This window comes from Hypomesus nipponensis, chromosome 3 (genome assembly GCF_054491055.1).
Source record: "Hypomesus nipponensis isolate SF chromosome 3, ASM5449105v1, whole genome shotgun sequence".
NCBI lineage: Eukaryota > Metazoa > Chordata > Actinopteri > Osmeriformes > Osmeridae > Hypomesus > Hypomesus nipponensis.
Window position 1 is genome coordinate 2,291,993 of NC_140363.1, and position 18,008 is coordinate 2,310,000.

General features: G+C 48.9%; 3 protein-coding genes across 4 annotated transcripts in view; 2 read left to right on the plus strand and 1 right to left on the minus strand.

Moving 5' to 3' along the window:
- Window positions 1–18: 18 nt before the first annotated feature.
- Window positions 19–3,278, plus strand: ptgr2 (prostaglandin reductase 2). 2 transcript variants are annotated; one of them, XM_084684053.1, is made up of 8 exons: window positions 81–351; window positions 494–612; window positions 900–1,091; window positions 1,398–1,568; window positions 1,671–1,880; window positions 2,012–2,221; window positions 2,593–2,632; window positions 2,737–3,278. In XM_084684053.1, exons 1-8 carry the CDS (start codon window positions 312–314, stop codon window positions 2,799–2,801), a joined length of 1,047 nt encoding a protein of 348 aa, XP_084540179.1. In that variant the 5' UTR covers window positions 81–311; the 3' UTR covers window positions 2,802–3,278. The 2 variants fall into 2 exon arrangements, with proteins under 2 accessions (XP_084540187.1, XP_084540179.1); XM_084684061.1 differs by lacking the exon at window positions 494–612 and having other exon boundaries at window positions 19–351.
- tmem62 (transmembrane protein 62) lies at window positions 3,220–12,245 on the minus strand. Its single transcript, XM_084684042.1, has 14 exons — window positions 11,918–12,245; window positions 11,436–11,547; window positions 11,003–11,140; window positions 10,485–10,530; window positions 9,692–9,833; window positions 9,379–9,503; window positions 9,141–9,263; window positions 8,671–8,826; window positions 8,225–8,384; window positions 7,886–7,999; window positions 7,695–7,779; window positions 7,235–7,336; window positions 6,810–6,928; window positions 3,220–6,205 (listed from the first exon to the last, which is right to left on the minus strand). The coding sequence occupies exons 1-14, from the start codon at window positions 12,119–12,121 to the stop codon at window positions 5,885–5,887; spliced, it is 1,947 nt and encodes a 648-aa protein (XP_084540168.1). The 5' UTR covers window positions 12,122–12,245; the 3' UTR covers window positions 3,220–5,884.
- A 561-nt stretch (window positions 12,246–12,806) lies between these two features.
- Window positions 12,807–18,008, plus strand: part of ttbk2a (tau tubulin kinase 2a) — a 23,990-nt gene continuing 18,788 nt past the window's right edge. Inside the window, exons 1-3 of the mRNA XM_084684084.1 lie at window positions 12,807–13,092; window positions 17,125–17,267; window positions 17,867–18,008. The exon at window positions 17,867–18,008 is cut by the window's right edge and continues 6 nt beyond it. Of these exons, the coding sequence (XP_084540210.1) occupies window positions 17,199–17,267; window positions 17,867–18,008 (211 nt within the window). The 5' untranslated portion in view covers window positions 12,807–13,092; window positions 17,125–17,198. The remainder of the gene's footprint in view (window positions 13,093–17,124; window positions 17,268–17,866) is intronic.

Sequence of the window (18,008 nt, forward strand, 5' to 3'; positions counted from 1 at the left end):
TTTGGATCGACGAACGATCACTGCTTGAGTAATTGCGCGTTCACGTCAGACAGATGATAGGGCGAGAAGGGCCGCGTTCCATTTCTGTTCTGGCAAAGACTGGAGTAATGGCATGAGTGGGCTAATGGGTGTAGCATTGTGTACTATCGCTAGATGGCGAGCCGCTAGTGATAGAAGTATACTCCAAGACAATGTACAGCCAAATCCAGTGAGCAGCATACAGGATAGCATTTTGTCAGGTCGCAATCTATCTATGCCACAATCTATAAGGACCTACCAGTCAACTCTCTAAGCCATTTGACCATTATAGAATGTTGAACGTTCAGAGAATACTGCTGGACTCTCGACCTGGTATGTTGATAGTTTGCAGAAAACTTTGTTTCTGAATTGCTGGCTAATTCGGGTAATTTCGAGCTAGCGGGATGTTTTAGCTGATGTGCTCAGTGCATTAAATGCACGACAATGACTCGTATATATGTTTCACGTGATGCAGGGTCAAATGGTGTCCCGGTTCCTGAGAATTTCCGCATGGAAAATCAGAGCATACCCCTAGACTTGAAGGAGGGAGAGGTCCTGATTCGGACGCTGTTTCTCTCTGTCGACCCCTACATGGTGATTGAAAACTGTCAAGAAACTTTCCTAGACTGTAAATATTTACAGCAGCTAACTCAATTAAGGAAATATTAACAAGTAGTCCTATAGAAACAATCTCATAGGGCAACACCTATTTTTTGACCGAGATGTAGCAAGGATCAGCCTTTACAAATCTCAGTTTACAGCCAGGGCGAATGACCTCAGTCCGTGTAATTTTGCATTCGCAGCATGTGATCTGAACACATCTTGTTTCGTGCGTTTTGTTTATGATTATAATCCCTAATATGACACTGTCTCCAAAATAGCGATGCCGCATGAACGAAGATACGGGAGCGAAGTACTTGACGCCGTGGGAGCTATCCGAGTGCGTGGACGGCGGAGGTGTGGCGATGGTGGAGTCCAGTCGCTACCCGGGTCTCTCTCCGGGCGACATGGTCACCTCGTTCAACTGTCGTTGGCAGACTCAAGATATTGTCAACGGAGGCCTCCTACAGAAGGTACAATTTTCTCATAACCCCAGTCCCATACGGCCCTGTGCAGCCCTGTTCCCTTATAAATCATAGCGCTGGTTAGTTCATCAAAACTGATGTTGGAGAAAAAACGATAGGCAGGTAGATGGTTTAAGTCCAGGCCTTGCTTAACCCATGTCCCTTACACTGTCAGAATATAATTAATACAGTTTATGACCTCACAGTTAATAGGCTAGAATATGACTAGAAAAAAGCTGTCTGAAGATTGTTAATAAAGTTGTATTCACATCGAAAATTGTCTACTTAGCTCTACTTAGTAATTTTGTGTTGCAGGTAGACCCACAGTTGGTGGATGGGCATTCATCCTACTTCCTGGGTACAGTGGGCATGCCCGGCCTCACTGCCTTACTGGGTATCAGAGAAAAGGGTCATGTGATCAAGGGCGCCAATCAGACCATGGTCGTCAGTGGAGCTGCAGGGGCTTGTGGGTCAATATCTGGCCAGGTAAGAGATGGTGGAGGTAAGACAGCACATGTGTGCATTCGGTGCCAATGTTGCATTGTGTCAGTATGACGAGGGGCTAACGTCGCCATGTCCTCTCCCCAGATTGGCCGCCTGGACGGATGCGTGCGGGTGGTGGGGATCTGTGGGTCTGATGAGAAGTGCCGAGCCCTGGTGGAGGAGCTGGGCTTCTCCTCAGCTCTGAACTACCGCTGGGGAGACATACCCTCCAGGCTGAGGGAGTGCTGTCCCGACGGTGTGGACGTTTATTTCGACAACGTGGGGGGCCCTATCAGTGACGCCGTCATAGCACAGGTGAGAGTTTTCCGGGGGCCTCACCAAAGCCCACGAGACAAAGCCATGGAACGAGTACGGACTCTTTAAATAAGGACCTGCCAAAAGACAAAGTAGGATTCTACTTACGAAACGCTCTGGTGTACCCTCAGATGAACGAAGGAGGCCATGTGATCCTGTGTGGGCAGATCTCCCAGTACAACAAGGACGTGCCCTACCCTCCACCCCTGAGCGAGGCGACCCAGGAGGCCCTGCGCTCCAAGAACATCACGAGAGAGCGCTTCATGGTGCTCAACTACATGGAGAAGCACGATGCTGGCATCCTGGAACTCAGCAACTGGGTCCGGACAGGACAAGTCAAGGTACGGCGAGGGTTAGCAAACCCGGCGTGTATACGAGAAAGGAAGTGTGTGTTACGTTTTGCTGTGTTTAATAACGGATGGTTGACACTATTGTGTATTTTGACGGATGTCTTCAGGGGTTGGGCGTGCTCCAAATGTTTGGAATTCATACTGATAGGCTGCTGTGCAGGAGTTGGGAAACATCTGTGTATTGATTGGCCGTATGCATCCGCACAGACTCAAAAGTTGAGCTTTTCTCAACTTTTATGTGTGTATTATATTGGAGTTACTAAATACTGGACATACATATGGTTTGTTTCTTGCCCAGAATCCAAACATGATCAGTACTCATGCTAAATCATATGTAGAGTAAATCATGTGGTCTCTGTCAGGTGTTGGAAACGGTGGTGAACGGCATCGAAAACATGGGCGGTAAGTGTCATTAGTTTCATCAAGAACTGAAGTGAAATCCACAGTTGCAGTGAATGTTCCAGAATCAGACAGTCAGAATGCCACTGCTTTTGTTCTCCTACCAGTGGCGTTTTGCTCTATGATGACCGGGGGAAACATCGGCAAACAAATCGTCAAAGTATCTGCCTGAGGAGGACAAGCCCCAGAAACAGAACCAACTGGTTAGGGTTGGTTCTGTCCCGAGGCCTTAGGCAACACGCCTTCTCACAAGACGATAACACAGTATACACCGATACAGCCCACTGCTATCAGGACACATCTCTCTAGGATACCAGTCATACAATGACAATAACCTACACCCTTCTTCCCATACGAACTGGACCTGAATAGAGCCGCAGGTGCTGTAAGCGGGGCAACCTCACCACGTAACCTGAGCCACCATTGTGTCTTTGTATTTCCATGAATTCAAATGTATTTGACTGCAATGTGGAAGTAACTTTGTTCTTATCATTGTCCTAGCCAACAGACTGAACAGTAAACAGTAATATCATCCTTAGCTGTGAAAGGTAACATGGACTATAGTAACACAATAAAAACACAACAAAATGTCACTTTAATCAACAATTTATTTCACAGCACTAAACCATTAATAAAATCCCAAAAGTGGTTTGTTTGATTGAGTTGTCATCTGAAACAGTTAATGCAAATGTAAAACCATATAATTAACATCCAATCTGTTTAACTGTTGGGGAACATACAGCTTAATGACAATTACCATGATTTTTTTTTACAATATCACCCAGGTGATCGTTCAGCGTTCCTATTAAGCAGGAAACCTGGCTTTAGATTCTGTTTGTGACATCGACATTGAAGTCACATGGATAGAACACTCCAACTATCAGTACAATGAGCATTGTTGACACATTATTACGCAATCGGCACTATAGTTACCCATGGGTAAAATGTTAACCAAAAGATCTGTCAAATGTCATATCTGCCCCCTACTGGACATCACATTGCTGACCCTCACTCCGGTGAGGAGCAAAGCTGCTGTGGAAGAATGAAATCTATGCTGCTATTTCATATGTTCTATATCTCTGTTGAATAAAAGGCAATCAATACCTCAGATATATACAAAATGTGTAATGACAATGCTGAACGTATATTCCAAATGTAACCAACGCTTCAATGAAGAGTACATCATGATGAACTTATGCACCAGTCTGTGAAAACGGCACCATCTTCTGGGGAATGTCACTTTGGGTGTGAGGAGGAATGCAAAAGGTCAGCATGCTGACAGGGGAGGAGAGAAGGTAGCGCCCAGGGACTGAAGCGGGTACACTGGGCCTCACAACTCTTAAGAGTCAACACCAGGAGATAAGAGTCATTAGTGGAGAATGCATCCTTCTGCATCTGGACATCATCAGACCTTTGGGTCTGGTCTGCCCCCTCCCTCCCTATGCACCTTGACTGCCCACAAACTCTTTTTAAGACCTAATAGGACAAGGACATCCCATCCCTGTTGTCTTCTGACCAATCACCTAACAGACACCTCCTTTTCAGGAGGGGTGCAAGACCTGTGGGTCCTGCCGAGGTAGAGAGGATTTGGACTGGGCAGAACTCTCTGATTTCTGTCAAGACCATTGTCACAAGGGCCTTTGTTTTCTCTACTGGTAACATCGACTGGTATCACTGATCTAGACTAAAGACTTGTTTTTTTGTATTGTTTGATTGCATCATTTATTATCAATAAGCTACAAATAACTTGGTCTGGCATTTAACCTGGTATTCTTCTCCTCCTAGATTATAACATACACAACACTGCCAAATTAACTTAGAAATAAGGAATGCCCCACACCAGTGCAAAATGTAACACAAGGAAATCACACAGTATAATGCAATAACATTTCCAGCATTATATTTTTATATATATATAATATATATATATAATAATCTATTCATAATTAATATATCTATTGATAGATTGTACAACAAATGTACATTCCTTAATTATTTCATGATCCCAAGATAATGCCATTATTTTTGTGTGAATGTATGGTGTAGCTACCATTGAGTATAGTGCTGATTAAAAACAACAAAATTGTAAGATTCTCAGTTCCTGATGAGGAAGTTTCTAGAACCTTGTTCTAGCCCTCAAGTTCCTGAGAAACAGCAGCTGACTGCTGGGACTGATTTGGAGCATCAGGGGGACAAAGTGGCCCTGAAGTCCTCTCTATTTATACAAACACAATACACTTGCTATAATTCATACATTTGTTTGTGTACCACCTAAAACAACATAATGAACTAGAGTAGTGTAATACACACCCCTTCGCTCTCCATCACATTTAGACAAATACTTGGACCCACGTTCAAACATTCGCTCTTCTGTAAAAAGTGAATAGTTGAGCCAGTGGGAAAATATGCCCATGACATGTGATCCTTGTTCCAGGGTCCCTAAGAGGGGGGATTTGGCATTTGGAGCCATTCTGAGTCGTCACTAATGGAATACTTTGGTGGTCAAGCATTCTGTAAATCATGAATTGAGTTTCTCGGATGAAAGAAGTTAAGTCAAATCCACTTCTTCATCTTTTAAACTCCATGGCAGCTGTGGTGCTGAAAACAACTGCTCTACGCTTCACTGTAACATTCATGAAAAGCTGTCTTCAATTTTTCCCTAGAAGAGTGCAAATTGGTTATCCAATCTATCATGCTGACTGCATTGGTAGCACAATGTTGAGCTTTTGACATTCTGGTACTGCTGGGGTTAAGGATGATTGTCTTGTTTGAAAATGAGTCCAATCATGGATTGTGACAGTCCAAAAGACATTCATCCTAAGCTTCAGCCTGCAGTAGTGGGTAGAGAGCAGAGCTAGGTCTGTACAGATATGGCAGTAGGCCAAGGCAACACTTTCAAAGGTCAAGTCAACTACATTGTAACACGTTCATTAGAACACATCTAGGTAGTGTACCCTCTACTGTAGTGTACTGTACACTGATATACTGGTATACTACTGTAGTCAACTGTACACTGATATACTACTGTAGTTGAGCATGACGGTTCAGACTCAATCATCTGTGGCCTGGGGGTGCTCAGTGCCTCACAAAAACATGCATATTCAACAACACCAGAAGCCGTGAGAAGATAAGAGTGAAAAAGTGGAACAGGAAGGAAGAAAACCTCCGGTGCGGTGGGCGAAAACGCCCCCCCCCCCCCGAACAAAGACACGGCGCAGCCCCGAAACCACGGGCCGGGGAGGGGTGCGCGAGCGGTCAAGAGGGCGAGGCGGCCTTGCCGTCGTCGCCGACACGCGGCACGGGGCCCCTCCAAGCGCGGTGCGCCAGCGCCAGGCTGAGGCCCAGCGCCCACGTGCGCACGGGGGACAACAGGAAGGCCATGAGCCCGTAGGTCTCCAGCAGGAAGAGGCAGGAGTGGGCCTGCCAGGCCAGCAGCAGCAGCATGGCGGTGTGCACCGCCAGGGTCCACACGCGACGGTCCGGCCGGCTCAGCTGGGAGCGCAGCGAGCCGCCGCGGCAACGCAGCTGCAGGCTCCAGCACAGGTAGCAGGTGAGAGGCGTGTTGAAGAAGACAAGCTGTCAGGGACACACGCACACGCGCACACACGTCCGTCGGTCTCCATGGTAATCACAGAGTACACAGTGTGAGGGAAGGACGACACACTCAGAGGGTGTCCCCATGGCTAACACGGACGGTACGTAAGGATGAGAAATAGTAAAACAACCACAAGTGCAGGACTGGGATGTACAGTGGGATGTACAGTGAGTACGTCTGGTTTAGTTTAAAGTCTTTACGAAAAAGTTAAACCCATGAAAGGGTCGTCATTCTCTGTTCAAACGCACGCTCAGTAATATTTTGGAGACAAACATTTTGTCATTTGCTGACAAACTTCAGAAAGATCTGAAAAGTTTTAAAGCAAAATAAAATCTATCCGATATCTTTGAGCATTGCAGAACTGTAATAAACACAACCAATCGTTAAGTTTAATGATTGAACGGCATTCGGACCAAATGCAATTATTGGACGGGCTACTTGTCTGTCTGTCTAACTACCTCCTGGCATTAGTCAGGCAGCGTGTTCATATGTTTTGGGGGAGTGGCTTTGAAGGGAGGGGGTGGGCTATTTAGAATGATTTCAAACTCAAGACGACATTTACCCAGCCTGCCTTTAATTTCTTACCTGCGTGACTCCAACCACATAGGTGAGACTGCCTTGAAGGAAGTGGCCATTGATGAAAACACCAAAGGCAAAACACACACCCCTGTGGCCATCTATCAGCTCCCCTACGAACCAAGGCCCTGTGGAGAGAGAGAGAAGTCAAGACAGAAGACGGCAATCCAGATAGACACAGAGAGAAGGAGAGTGACAGGAGAGAGAGGCAGCGAGAGGAGAGAAGAAGAGACAGACAGAGGAATAGGACAAGAAAGAGAGGAAGACAAGAGTGAGACAAAGAAAGAAAGAAAGAAAGAAAGAAAGAAAGAAAGAAAAAAAGAGAGAGGAGTAAAGGTGAATGGATCCGCACACACAGACACACATACAGACACACACACACAGACACACACACAGACCCGGGAGGACGCGTCCCCCGGGGCCCCTCTACTCACCGAGGGCCGTGCACAGGTTGAACAGCAGCAGGGAGTAGTAGAACGCGTCCGTCTTACAGAGCAGGTGCAGAGACAGGCACACCTGGGAGGACAGGCCCGACACTGAGGAAGCAGAGGACAGGGTGAAGGCCAGAGTGGGACACTTCAGGAGCACTGGGGCTCTTTACATTACATATAGTCATTTAGCAGACGCTCTTATCCAGAGTGACTTACAGTAAGTACAGGGACATTCCCCCCGAGGCAAGTAGGGCGAAGTGCCTTGCCCAAGGACACAACGTCATTTGGCCCAGAACCAGTGATCTTCTGATTACTAGCCCGATTCCCTATCCGCTCAGCCATCTGACCCCACCCTCTTTAGGACCACTGTGGTTGTCTGGGTCAGAACAGCTACTGGGGCTCAACCAGGGCTGATGTGGGGGGACGGGGCGGGGGGGAGGGGGGTGCAGGAGAGTCCTCTCACCTCTGGCGGGGGGAGCGCGCAGGAACCGGAACAACACCAGAAGTCCCACATTCAGCAACGTTGCGGTCACAAACGCCGCCCGGGCCTGTGGGGCGCAACACAAACAGGGTCAGGTGACCTGGGTCAGGCGAGCCGTTCAGAGCAGGCGTGTCCAGGGCGAGGGACTGTGAGGTTGCAGGCGGAAGCCTCACCAGGATGTAGTGGTCGGAGAGGAGGACGAAGGACTGGAAGAAGCCAAAGCTGGGGGAGATGTCTCCTTCCAGAGAGAAGTGCTGCTCTCGCACCGTGGAGCGCCCAGCCGAGTCCTGAATCACACACACACACAGTTAACATACGCACACACACAGTTAACACACACACACACACAGTTAACACAGTCAATAGAAAGGCCTGACCAACTCATGGCATGAATATCCTCAACCAACCGGCTCACAATCAACATCAACTCTGAATGTACCGTGATGACGAACAGCGAGAAAAAAAATCCATTGGGAAAAAAAGTCCAGGACTTTTCAGTCCAAACCAATCACCTCCACTTTGACACTGATGGTGTGTGGCCCGATGAGGTGGAGGGAGGGCTCCCACAGCAGCACATACAGGGGCCCCCCCGCCCGGCGCGCCGCCCCCAGCCCCACCCCGTCCACACTGACGTACACGGCCGTGATGGGGGCCTCCGAGAAGGCCAGGACCCTGGGGGAGGAGGGGGGTCAGGAGGACCAGGGTCAACACAGGCATGACCCCCACAAACAGGAGGAGCAAGGTGGCATGATCAGGACCTATTATGGTATGGAGACAGGTTCACGTCCACATAGCTGACAGGTATGTTCGGTGATCTTATACGGTATGACGACAACATCCGCCGTCAAGGGTATAACATGTATTTGAACAAACTAGGAGATGGCTGGGTGTGAATATGGAGAGGTAGCTTGGTCATGTATGACATATGAGGGTGCAGGAGGGTGGGGTCAGGGGTCACCTGATGTGGGAGGAGCGCCTCATCCTCCCCAGGGGCTCGGCTCCAGGGTGGAGGTACTGCGCCTCCTTGGGGTTGGTGATGAGCACTGCAGGCCACTGCTGGAAGGTGAGGTCTGAGAAGCTGAGGAGGTCGTGGTCAAAGGCCAGCACTCTGTATCTGAGAGGGGACACGAGGGAACTGTCAGCATGTGTGCGTGTCCACTATATGTGTGTGTGTGTGATATAATACTTCCTCTATTACCTATAGTTATTAGCCTGCCTGCTTGCCTGCCTGCCTGCCTGCCTGCCTGCCTGCCCGCTTACCTGCTTACCTGCCTGTGTGTGTGTGACTCCAGTGCTACATAGGTTTGTCAGTTTGTCTGTTATATGTGTATGTACTGTATCTGTGTGTGTGTGTGTGCTGTATGTGTGTATCTGTGTACTGCGTGTGTGTGTGTGTGGCTCTGTGATGTACCGCCTTCCCAGGGTTACCTGCGATTTTGCATCCAGTCCCCCAGCTCCAGCTCCAGGGTACCCTGGGGGTGTCGGCTGTGCAGGACGGGCATCAGACCCCCCAAGGTGTGCAGGTGGCCACAGAGGTACGCCACGGCTGAGCTGCACACACACACAGAAACACGCGCGCAGCACACACACGTTCCTTCATTTAGAACCACACACACACTCACATTGCTCCATCTAGAACCACACACAAACAATCCTGTAGGCTCACCTCATCAACCCTCTCAGGCTGGGAGAGGGGGAGATGACGGTGGAGGTGGTGTAGTGGCCGAACCAGATCGACTGGTTGCTACTGCGGCTCTCCGATCTGAAGTCTGACAAAATATCCATCTGATCCTGGAGAGATATGCACACCAAAATCTGGTTATTTTAGTGAAGTCAAATCTGTTTTTTCTCTAACTTTGGTACGGTATAATCTGGTTATTATGTTACCTAGGTACAGTCAAATCTGTTAATCCACTGCAATATCACAGTGGAATCTGCTTGGTAAAGAATGGATGGATGTAGATATACTGTTGATATACCTGGTTCAGAATGCCAAAGAAGTTGTATGGTCGTTTTGGTCCGGGAGTGAGAGTGGCATCTGCACAGATGAAGGAGTAGTTCCCAAAGGAAGTCTGGTGGACATGGTGGAAAGATCCCACCTTCTGATTGGCTGAGTATTTCCTGTGGGGGAGACCACTGGTATTGGAGGAGAGCCACGTCGTAATAATGCAGCAATAATAATAATAATAATAATAATAAACGGCATCTGGAGGAGACGCGAGGGGAAGGAGGGGTCCTATCTGAAGGCTGACTTATACTGATAGCAAGTACACAAGTACGAATACATTTACATCATGGCATGGACAAGCTGCAGAACCACAGAGTAGGGGAGTAGAGTCTGCAACTCAGTTCAAACATTGTATTTATCCCCGAGGGGCATTTCCTGGAAGTAGCAAAGTAAAGCAGCCCATATAAGACAATCCATTATGAATGACTGTCTGTCAGTGTGATGGGCCTCTTGGAGGGCATGCGCTAATCTGGCGGCCAGACGGGGATTCTATTCTTGGCCTTCACATTACCTAGATCGCCCTGGATACAGGTCAATAAATAACATTACTGCATACGTTGCCTCCAGCTACTGTACATGGCTGGGGTAGGGCTGGATATCTCGCTAGGGTCAAATCGCCTGTATGCTGTTTTTGGATAAAGGGGTCTGATACCTATATGATTATTACATTATTATTATTATCCTTGTTAAAGAGAATGATGGCACTGAGACCAACAGTACAGGAGTGTTTACTCCTGTTAGACCACAGTAGAGTGAACACTGACCTGTAGTAGTTATTCACACTGTCCAGGGAGATTATGTTGAAGGCATCTGTCCAGGAAGATAATAGTAATGTCATTTGCAAAGTTGGATGCAACAGCTGTGGCTACAAAACATAGTTATCCAAGAACAACAAACTGAAGTGGAACATGTTGAAGTCCCTTCCCAGAATGTCAGGGTTGCATTCGAACATGCCTTCCCAGCATGTTCAAACACGGCCTGATATCACTGCCAGAAAACACAACCAACCAATCGTTACTGAAGAACAGTATGTCCGTCAGACAGCTGCAGGGCCAATATAATGGATTTTGTGGAGACACCATGAGACAGATATCTCGTTTCGCCCCTAACAGCCTGTAATTTAACACCCTGGGAGGAGTGTGCAGCGCAGCTACTTAGATTTGCAGCGCATAATCGATCCTCTCCGCATCGCTCTCTACAACCGACGCTCCTTAAACAGGCGGGCCGTGTAAACGGGGAGCACGCGCCGCCGCCGCTTTAGGAAGGGGACGCTTCCAGTCACCGTGGTTTCCCCGGATGTCGATCCACTTGGTGCGCTCGAGCACGCGGGAGCGTTTCAGGACGTCGTGGTAGGCCTGCCACTCCACCTCGTGCTGCAGGGAGCCCACCTTGTTCTCGGTCTTAGCATCGGTCAAGTCTCCTGTTGGGCAGAACCACACACACACACACCCACACAGGTGCGCACACGCACACACACACACACACACACACACACCCACACAGGTGCGCACACACACACCCACACACACAGCCACACATGCATTATTAATAATAGTCAATTTGACATGCAATCCCTTTCTAATACTATTACCATGTTGTAGGTGTGTGTACAGTGTTTTTGTCATGAGCCCCGGGAATACATGACTGATCTTCACTGACAAGGTTAGTAAGACGGAGACGGAGAGTGTGACTGTGTAGGGAGGATGTCAGACTACCTGTTACGAGAACAAGAGCAGGTTTAATCACTTCAATGGTGTCAGTGCAGAACTTCTCAAAATCAGAAATCCGTTTGGGATCGTGAAAGCGGCTGATGTGAATGTCAGACACCTGGAAAAAAAAACAATGAGTGCGTAAGAGTGACTGTGAACATACCCATGAAAACCAAAAGCCAGTGTTGTTCACCAATTCACCTGTACGACCCCTTTTAGAACAAGCTTGTTCCATCACAACAGGGCTCAAAGTCTTGCGACCTGGTTTTGACTGGCTGACTAATCGTGCCACCTTTGTCCACATGATGACACTGACAGCTCGCAAACTGGTTGGTGACCCCATTCATTCAGCACTTCACAAAAGGCTGACAAGCCTACAACTCAGTTACCTGGTAGGATATTCTTTTCCAAGTGCTTCCATGTTTTAATAAAATTGTTTTACTTACGAAAACGCAAAAATATTGAACCAATATGATAGATCCCCTTACCTGCACAAACCAAAATATGTTCTCGAATTCACCGCCGGGATATGGTGGAACACTATTCCGAGATTCCTCATGATCATCATGGTCACTGGAGTGCTTGACACTTCGTTTGGGGTGCCAGGCAGTGTCGTAGCTCTCCAGCACCCAAGAAGTCAAGCACGCTAATATCAGTCCAACAAGAACCAGCGCACCGAACAACCTCAGCATCCTGTGGGAGAGAATGGTGGGAATGGTAACTAGCTTAGCAGTGCTAACTAGCTAAACACTGCCTCTTAACTGAATTCCGGGGCACAGATACATTGAGAAAAACGTGGATTGATGGACAGATGCATCAAGATGCGGAAGCTGTAGAGATAGCGAACTGACCGGGTTGGAAATGGCAACGTCATCGCGTTGAACGGAACGCCCACTCACTCACATCCGACTAGGTCCTTCCAAAAGCCCATGCGCAGTGTCACGCATGGCCCAATTCAAAACAAGTATCTCCAACCTCTTCTTACCGTCTACATATAATATAATTTACTGGCTTGAATAACGCAAAGCTAAGATAGAAGGTTTTTCTGACGTTATAAGTGCATATTATTGCAACAAAAACACAGAAACAGAAACATTTTCGCAAATGTTAGACATGTATTATTATTATGACAGGTAAAGAAACTCGTTGATATCTATTTGACAAGGAAATATTATGTGCGGTTAATGATTAGGAATTTATTATATTTTATGAATTATTAATAACTTGACTAATCATGCACTTCCGTACACATGCATGAGTTTTTGTATTTTCAATGTATTTATTTGTAAAAAAAATAAAATAATCCTGAGCGCGTTCAACAAGCGAGCTGTTGCGAGGGGGATAGGATCGTGCACGCGCGCGCAGGAAGGCTGATCGTCGGAGAGAACAGTCACGTCACGGATCTGCAGCGATCGAGAGATGCTGAGGTGACAGTGAGAAGGAGAAAGGGACGATCGAGGGAAGAGAGAGAAAAAACATTAATATCCGATTAGCCTTGTTTTCTTTATGGATTAACAACCACAAACCCTGCTGCACATGGAAAGTATTTCGGCCATGGGATTCCAATTGATGCCACGGTCCCTCGTGAACACAAACGTAGAGGATTTTTTGTAACCACACCCGGCTCCTTTTGGATCAAGCAAGGATTGGAAGAAGGATCAAGGTATGGGAGAAGCAGCCATTCTAGTGGATGGTGTGATCATACCAACATTCAGGGATGCAGCAGTCGCCGTGACATTGTCGTCAGGGAAATACGAAACAATGCTGCGCAACTGTCAAGTTGTTTACATTCATGCATGATTATTTAACATTCTGCAACTCGTTGCAACGTTGCTTAAAGAAAGCTTGCTGGCTAGCGTGGCCTGTGTGTATTCGCGTGTACGCGCATCGTAAATCTGCTGTAGCAACGCTTGCTAGCTACGCAGGTTCGCTAACCGCGTCGGACGCGGACTGCTTATTATGTATCGAACCTAATAGTTTTGTCTTTCCAAAACGTGAAACCCCAATCATCTACAACACCGTGCACCGTGTGTTACCACATTAACTTTACATCACACAAAGATTAGCCAGCTAGCTGAGGTGTGTGCGTTCCTGTGCGTGGGTCTAATTGTAAATTTGGTGACCAGTATTTACAAAGTAGAGAAGTTCATCTCAGGTTTTTGACAGTTTCACAAAGATGGCTAGTGCGCATCACATTTCAAACCAGGACAGGTCTTCCACAGTTTTTGAGGTCAACATGTGGGATAACCAGTGCTCCTGATAGTGGAATGGAATGTGGTAGTGTTTACAGTCCATCCCCAATAGGCAGTTGTCCTCCCGTCTAGTAGCGGGACTACTGAGTTGGCCGGGGCCTGAGGAGGGTCTCCCCACCACGTCATGGCTCCAGAGCAATCAACACAGCCAGGGCCGCCTGAAGCTGCCAAATTAGTCAGACCCTGCTTTCATCCAGAGGCACACCCAGTAACAAAAGCGATTAGTGTAAACAGAGAAGATGTTACCCTTTATTGTAGTTTATTCACTGTGTTCTAAGAGTTGTTTGCAGATTGGGACATAAATAAACTGCTGGCGTGAGTTATTAGGCTGAATAAATGAATTTAAGCGAATGAATGGGTAGAGTTCAGAGGATTAGAGCCAGACAGAGCTAATCTATCATGCTGTCTTTCATTTCACTCAAAAGAAAAGGGGGGACAGCAAGAGGGAAGTAAATGGAAAAAATGAGCCCATTGCCATGGAGACACAGGGGTCAGAGAGAGCATCGGGAGATTGTCATAGATATATTGACTGGTTTCGGATATCAAATCTGTTGGCGTCGGTGTGTATTATTGACGGTTCATATCGGGGAGGAGGAGGAGACGGCAGCGCTGCCTTCCTTGTGTGTGAGGAGGTGTGAGATTAGTCACTCTGCGACCAGCCTGCTGGCTGAGCGGAGCGACTCGGGGCTTTCTGGCAGCGGTCCACCTGTCCTACTGCTCTGGCTAGCTTGGCTAGCGAAGGGCTCGGGGCTGAAACCCCTGGCAGCTTCTTCCGGAATCACTCCGGAGACGAGAACAAAGCTGCAGGGCGGTGAGAGTCTGTGACCTTGAGGGATGTTTGGAACCGAGGTTCGCTGCAGAGTGTACTTCAGTGGAGATGTTACGTGGAGTCAGGGCTTGTTTCGAAATGTGACCTTCAGGGGACTTGGGGATCCCCCCCCTGTCGACGTGTCTCTAGGGCTGCTGCACTAATTATAATCTTCTTATGGCAATGTACCATGTGTCTTTGCTGGGCTTTTTTGTCCTTTCGATGCAGTCTGTCACTGGCACGGCTCTGTTCCTCTTCTGGAACATGTGACTCGCCGGAGCGGTTGACCTTTAGAGGTTGTTAGAGTTCACCCAGTTACCACCCTGCAGTTTCTAAGCGACTTGGACAGACCGCCAAGGCCACTCCGCTCCTCCGTCGTGCTCGAGTCCAATTTCACTGTCTTGATTTCCTGTGACCTGAGCATGCTCTCCTGCCCCCAGTGCATACTGGGTAGTCTGTTCTGGCGTGGTGTGGCTGTGATGCTTTGTAACCCAGTCGCGCTGCTCTGAAACCTGCTTATGTAACGGCCCTAGCACAACATGTGTGAGCCAGTGATTTGGAGGTAGGCCAGTGTGTTGGATTCTGGCTTGTATGGAGGCAGGTGTTTATGGAGGCAGGGCAGTGGAACAGAGGCTGGACTGTATAGAGGCAGGGCAGTGTGATGGAGGCAGCCCAGTACATTGGATGCTGGCTTGTATGGAGGCATGGCAGAGTGATGGAGGCAGGGGATGTATGGAGGCTGGACTGTAAGGAGGTAGGGCCTTGTGATGGAGGCAGGCCAGTGCATTGGATGCTGGATGCAGTGCATTGTATGGAGGCAGGGCGGTGTGATGGAGGCAGGGGATGTATGGAGGCTGGACTGTATAGAGGCAGGGCAGTGTGATGGAGGCAGGGGATGTTTGGAGGCAGGACTGTAAAGGTAGGCCGTGTGATGGAGATGGACTAGTTTGATCGGACCTGGAACGCAGGGCAGTGTTGTTGAAGCAGAAATGCGATTGAGGCAGGCTTGTGTGCTCGAGGCAGGGCACTAGGCTCGAGGCAGGGCAGTGTGCTGGAGGCAGTATGTTAGATGCAGGCCAGTGTGATGCAGGCAGGCCAGTGTGATGCAGGCATGCCAGTGTGATGCAGGCAGGCCAGTGTGATGCAGGCATGCTGTATGTGTGGAGCAGCATGAGAGCTCTATCATCTGTGGTAACTGTTTGCTACTTAAATGACAGTTATATAAGGATAATAACTTAAGAGACGGCGCTGCAGGCCAGAGAGAATCCTCCCAGTTTACACTAAAATATACAGTACATAGATCATACATTATCATCCACATGCCCAACAAGGCAGCCCTCCATTAGTTACTCTCTTTTTTTATTATATACAAATATAAAGAACATGGAAAGGAATACATACATTAACCCTGTTTGATAAGTCTGATTAGAAGCAGCCAGTAGACCTAAATATTATAAAGAGAGTCTGTGTGTTGGATAACACCGTAGTCTAAGCAGACGCATTGTAGACAGTGAGAGGAAGTTGTATCATCAACAACTTCGACCTCTAGACTAAGGGGATGGCTATATCTTACTGGGAGAGCATGTGACTGAAGATCTTGAGGTTGCAGGATCAATTCTCACTCTTGTCACTTTTGGACGAAAGTATCTGCTCAATGAATTTGATGAATATTATGACCACTATAGTGTTGTTGTTGTTCGATTTCCTTTTACAGAATGAGGTCACTATCACCACAGCACATTGTGGGACCTCCAGAAATGCCCGTGTCTCCCTGTCGACGTTTGTGTCTGAGAAGGAGCTTGTTTTGGGACAAGTGAGAGCGACTCGTTTTGGGCGTGTGGGTGGCGCAGTGTGTGTGTTGTTGTAAGGGAGGGTGGAGGGGGGAACATGTGTCGGCCGGGGCAACAGGTGTGGTAACAGCTGTGGTGAAGCGATGAATCCGAGACCCCGTCTGTAATCCACATACGAGGGTTGGCTTTCACCAGCCCAAGCTTCCCTGATGCATACATCTTTACTAGCTCGACTACATATGTGTTTCCAGGACCCCACAGTGTGGAGGCATGCCTTTTGATTATGAAGGCACCATGTCATAAATCTCTCTTTTTTCCCCTCTCTCTCTTTTTCCTCTCCACTCTTTCCACGTTCTGCCGCTTTTGTCACTCTCTCTCTTTCTGTCCCTCTTTCTTTTTCATTCTCTCTGCTCACATTCTCACGACCTCTCCCACTTTCCTCTCTTCTCACTCCCCTTTTCGCTCTTCCACCCCCCTCTCACTCCCCCTTTTGCTCTTCCACCCCCCTCTCACTCTCCCTCTCTTCCACCCCCCTCTCACTCTCCCTCTCTTCCACCCCCCTCTCACTCTCCCTCTCTTCCACCCCCCTCTCACTCTCCCTCTCTTCCACCCCCCTCTCACTCTCCCTCTCTTCCACCCCCTCTCACTCTCCCTCTCTTCCACCCCCCTCTCACTCCCCCTCTCTTCCACCCCCCTCTCACTCTCCCTCTCTTCCACCCCCCTCTCACTCTCCCTCTCTTCCACCCCCCTCTCACATTCTCCCTCTTTCTTCCCCTTTCCTTCTCCCTCCCTCCCTCCCTCCCTCCCTCCCACCCCTCCCCCCTTCCCCCTGGCATCCCCTCCAGGGTTCTGCAGGGTCCAGATGCCCGGCCCAGTGTGAGGCGGGCCGTTGCAGCGCTCGGAGAGGTCCACCGGAGGGATGAGCGGCGCCGTGGAACAAGCGGACCTTCTCAGTGTGCTCGTCCTGGTCAAGGAGCGATGGAAAGTGGTGAGTGTTGGTTTGGTGGTCGCGGCGCTTCCGTCCACAGAGCCACCCTTCACCGCCACGACCGCGGCCTTCCCTGAGGCGCCGTCTCCTCCGTCCTCACCTCACCGGGGCCGTGCCGGGAGACAGTTTGGGGTCAGTGTCCCTGTGTGAGCAATGGTGCTAAGATAGCAGGTTCTTCAAATAGCATTGGAGCTATTTGCAGCTCGCTACGGGCTCCGGGCCTGTCCTCCAGAGACTCTTCCCCCATCCCTCCCCCACCCCCTCGTCTCCCTCCCTCTCTCCCCGCGTGTTCTCTCCCTCAGGAGGTCTCCCTCCCTCCCTCCTGCTCTCTGACTGAGGAGGTGTGTTACGCAATGTGTGCCGCCGCTAATCCCACCGCCTGAGCTGCTAAGGCGATGCACAAGATCGCACGCGCCTGTGTGTGTGTGTGCCTGTCTGTAAGCGTGGGCGTGTGTGCACGTGTGTCTGTGTACCTGGGTAGGATGACGTTGTTGACATCTGTTTTGCAGGTGTGGTGCCTTGTAAACTCTGACATGGCTGGCGCGCGTGTGTGTGTGTGTTTCTCTGTGTGTGTGTGTGTGTGTGGGGTCCTCCTCCAGGTGAAGAAGATTGGGGGCGGAGGCTTCGGGGAGATCTACGAAGCGCTGGACCTGCTCACCCGGGTCAGTGTGGCCCTGAAGGTGGAGTCTGCCCAGCAGCCCAAGCAGGTTCTGAAGATGGAGGTGGCCGTGCTCAAGAAGC

What these genes read in the sequence shown, in the direction of transcription:
- tmem62 (XM_084684042.1), bottom strand. Translation starts at nt 12,121, where the DNA reads ATGCTGAGGTTGTTCGGTGCGCTGGTTCTTGTTGGACTGATATTAGCG. An exon ending in TGCTCTTGTTCTCGTAACAG is followed by an intron (nt 11,141 to 11,435) that starts GTAGTCTGACAT and finishes TCTGCCCAACAG; the next exon opens with GAGACTTGACCGATGCTAAG. An exon ending in AGGCGCTCCTCCCACATCAG is followed by an intron (nt 8,385 to 8,670) that starts GTGACCCCTGAC and finishes CTCCTCCCCCAG; the next exon opens with GGTCCTGGCCTTCTCGGAGG.
- ptgr2 (XM_084684053.1), top strand. Translation starts at nt 312, where the DNA reads ATGTTGAACGTTCAGAGAATACTGCTGGACTCTCGACCTG. An exon ending in TCCGGACAGGACAAGTCAAG is followed by an intron (nt 2,222 to 2,592) that starts GTACGGCGAGGG and finishes GGTCTCTGTCAG; the next exon opens with GTGTTGGAAACGGTGGTGAA. An exon ending in CGGCATCGAAAACATGGGCG is followed by an intron (nt 2,633 to 2,736) that starts GTAAGTGTCATT and finishes TTCTCCTACCAG; the next exon opens with TGGCGTTTTGCTCTATGATG.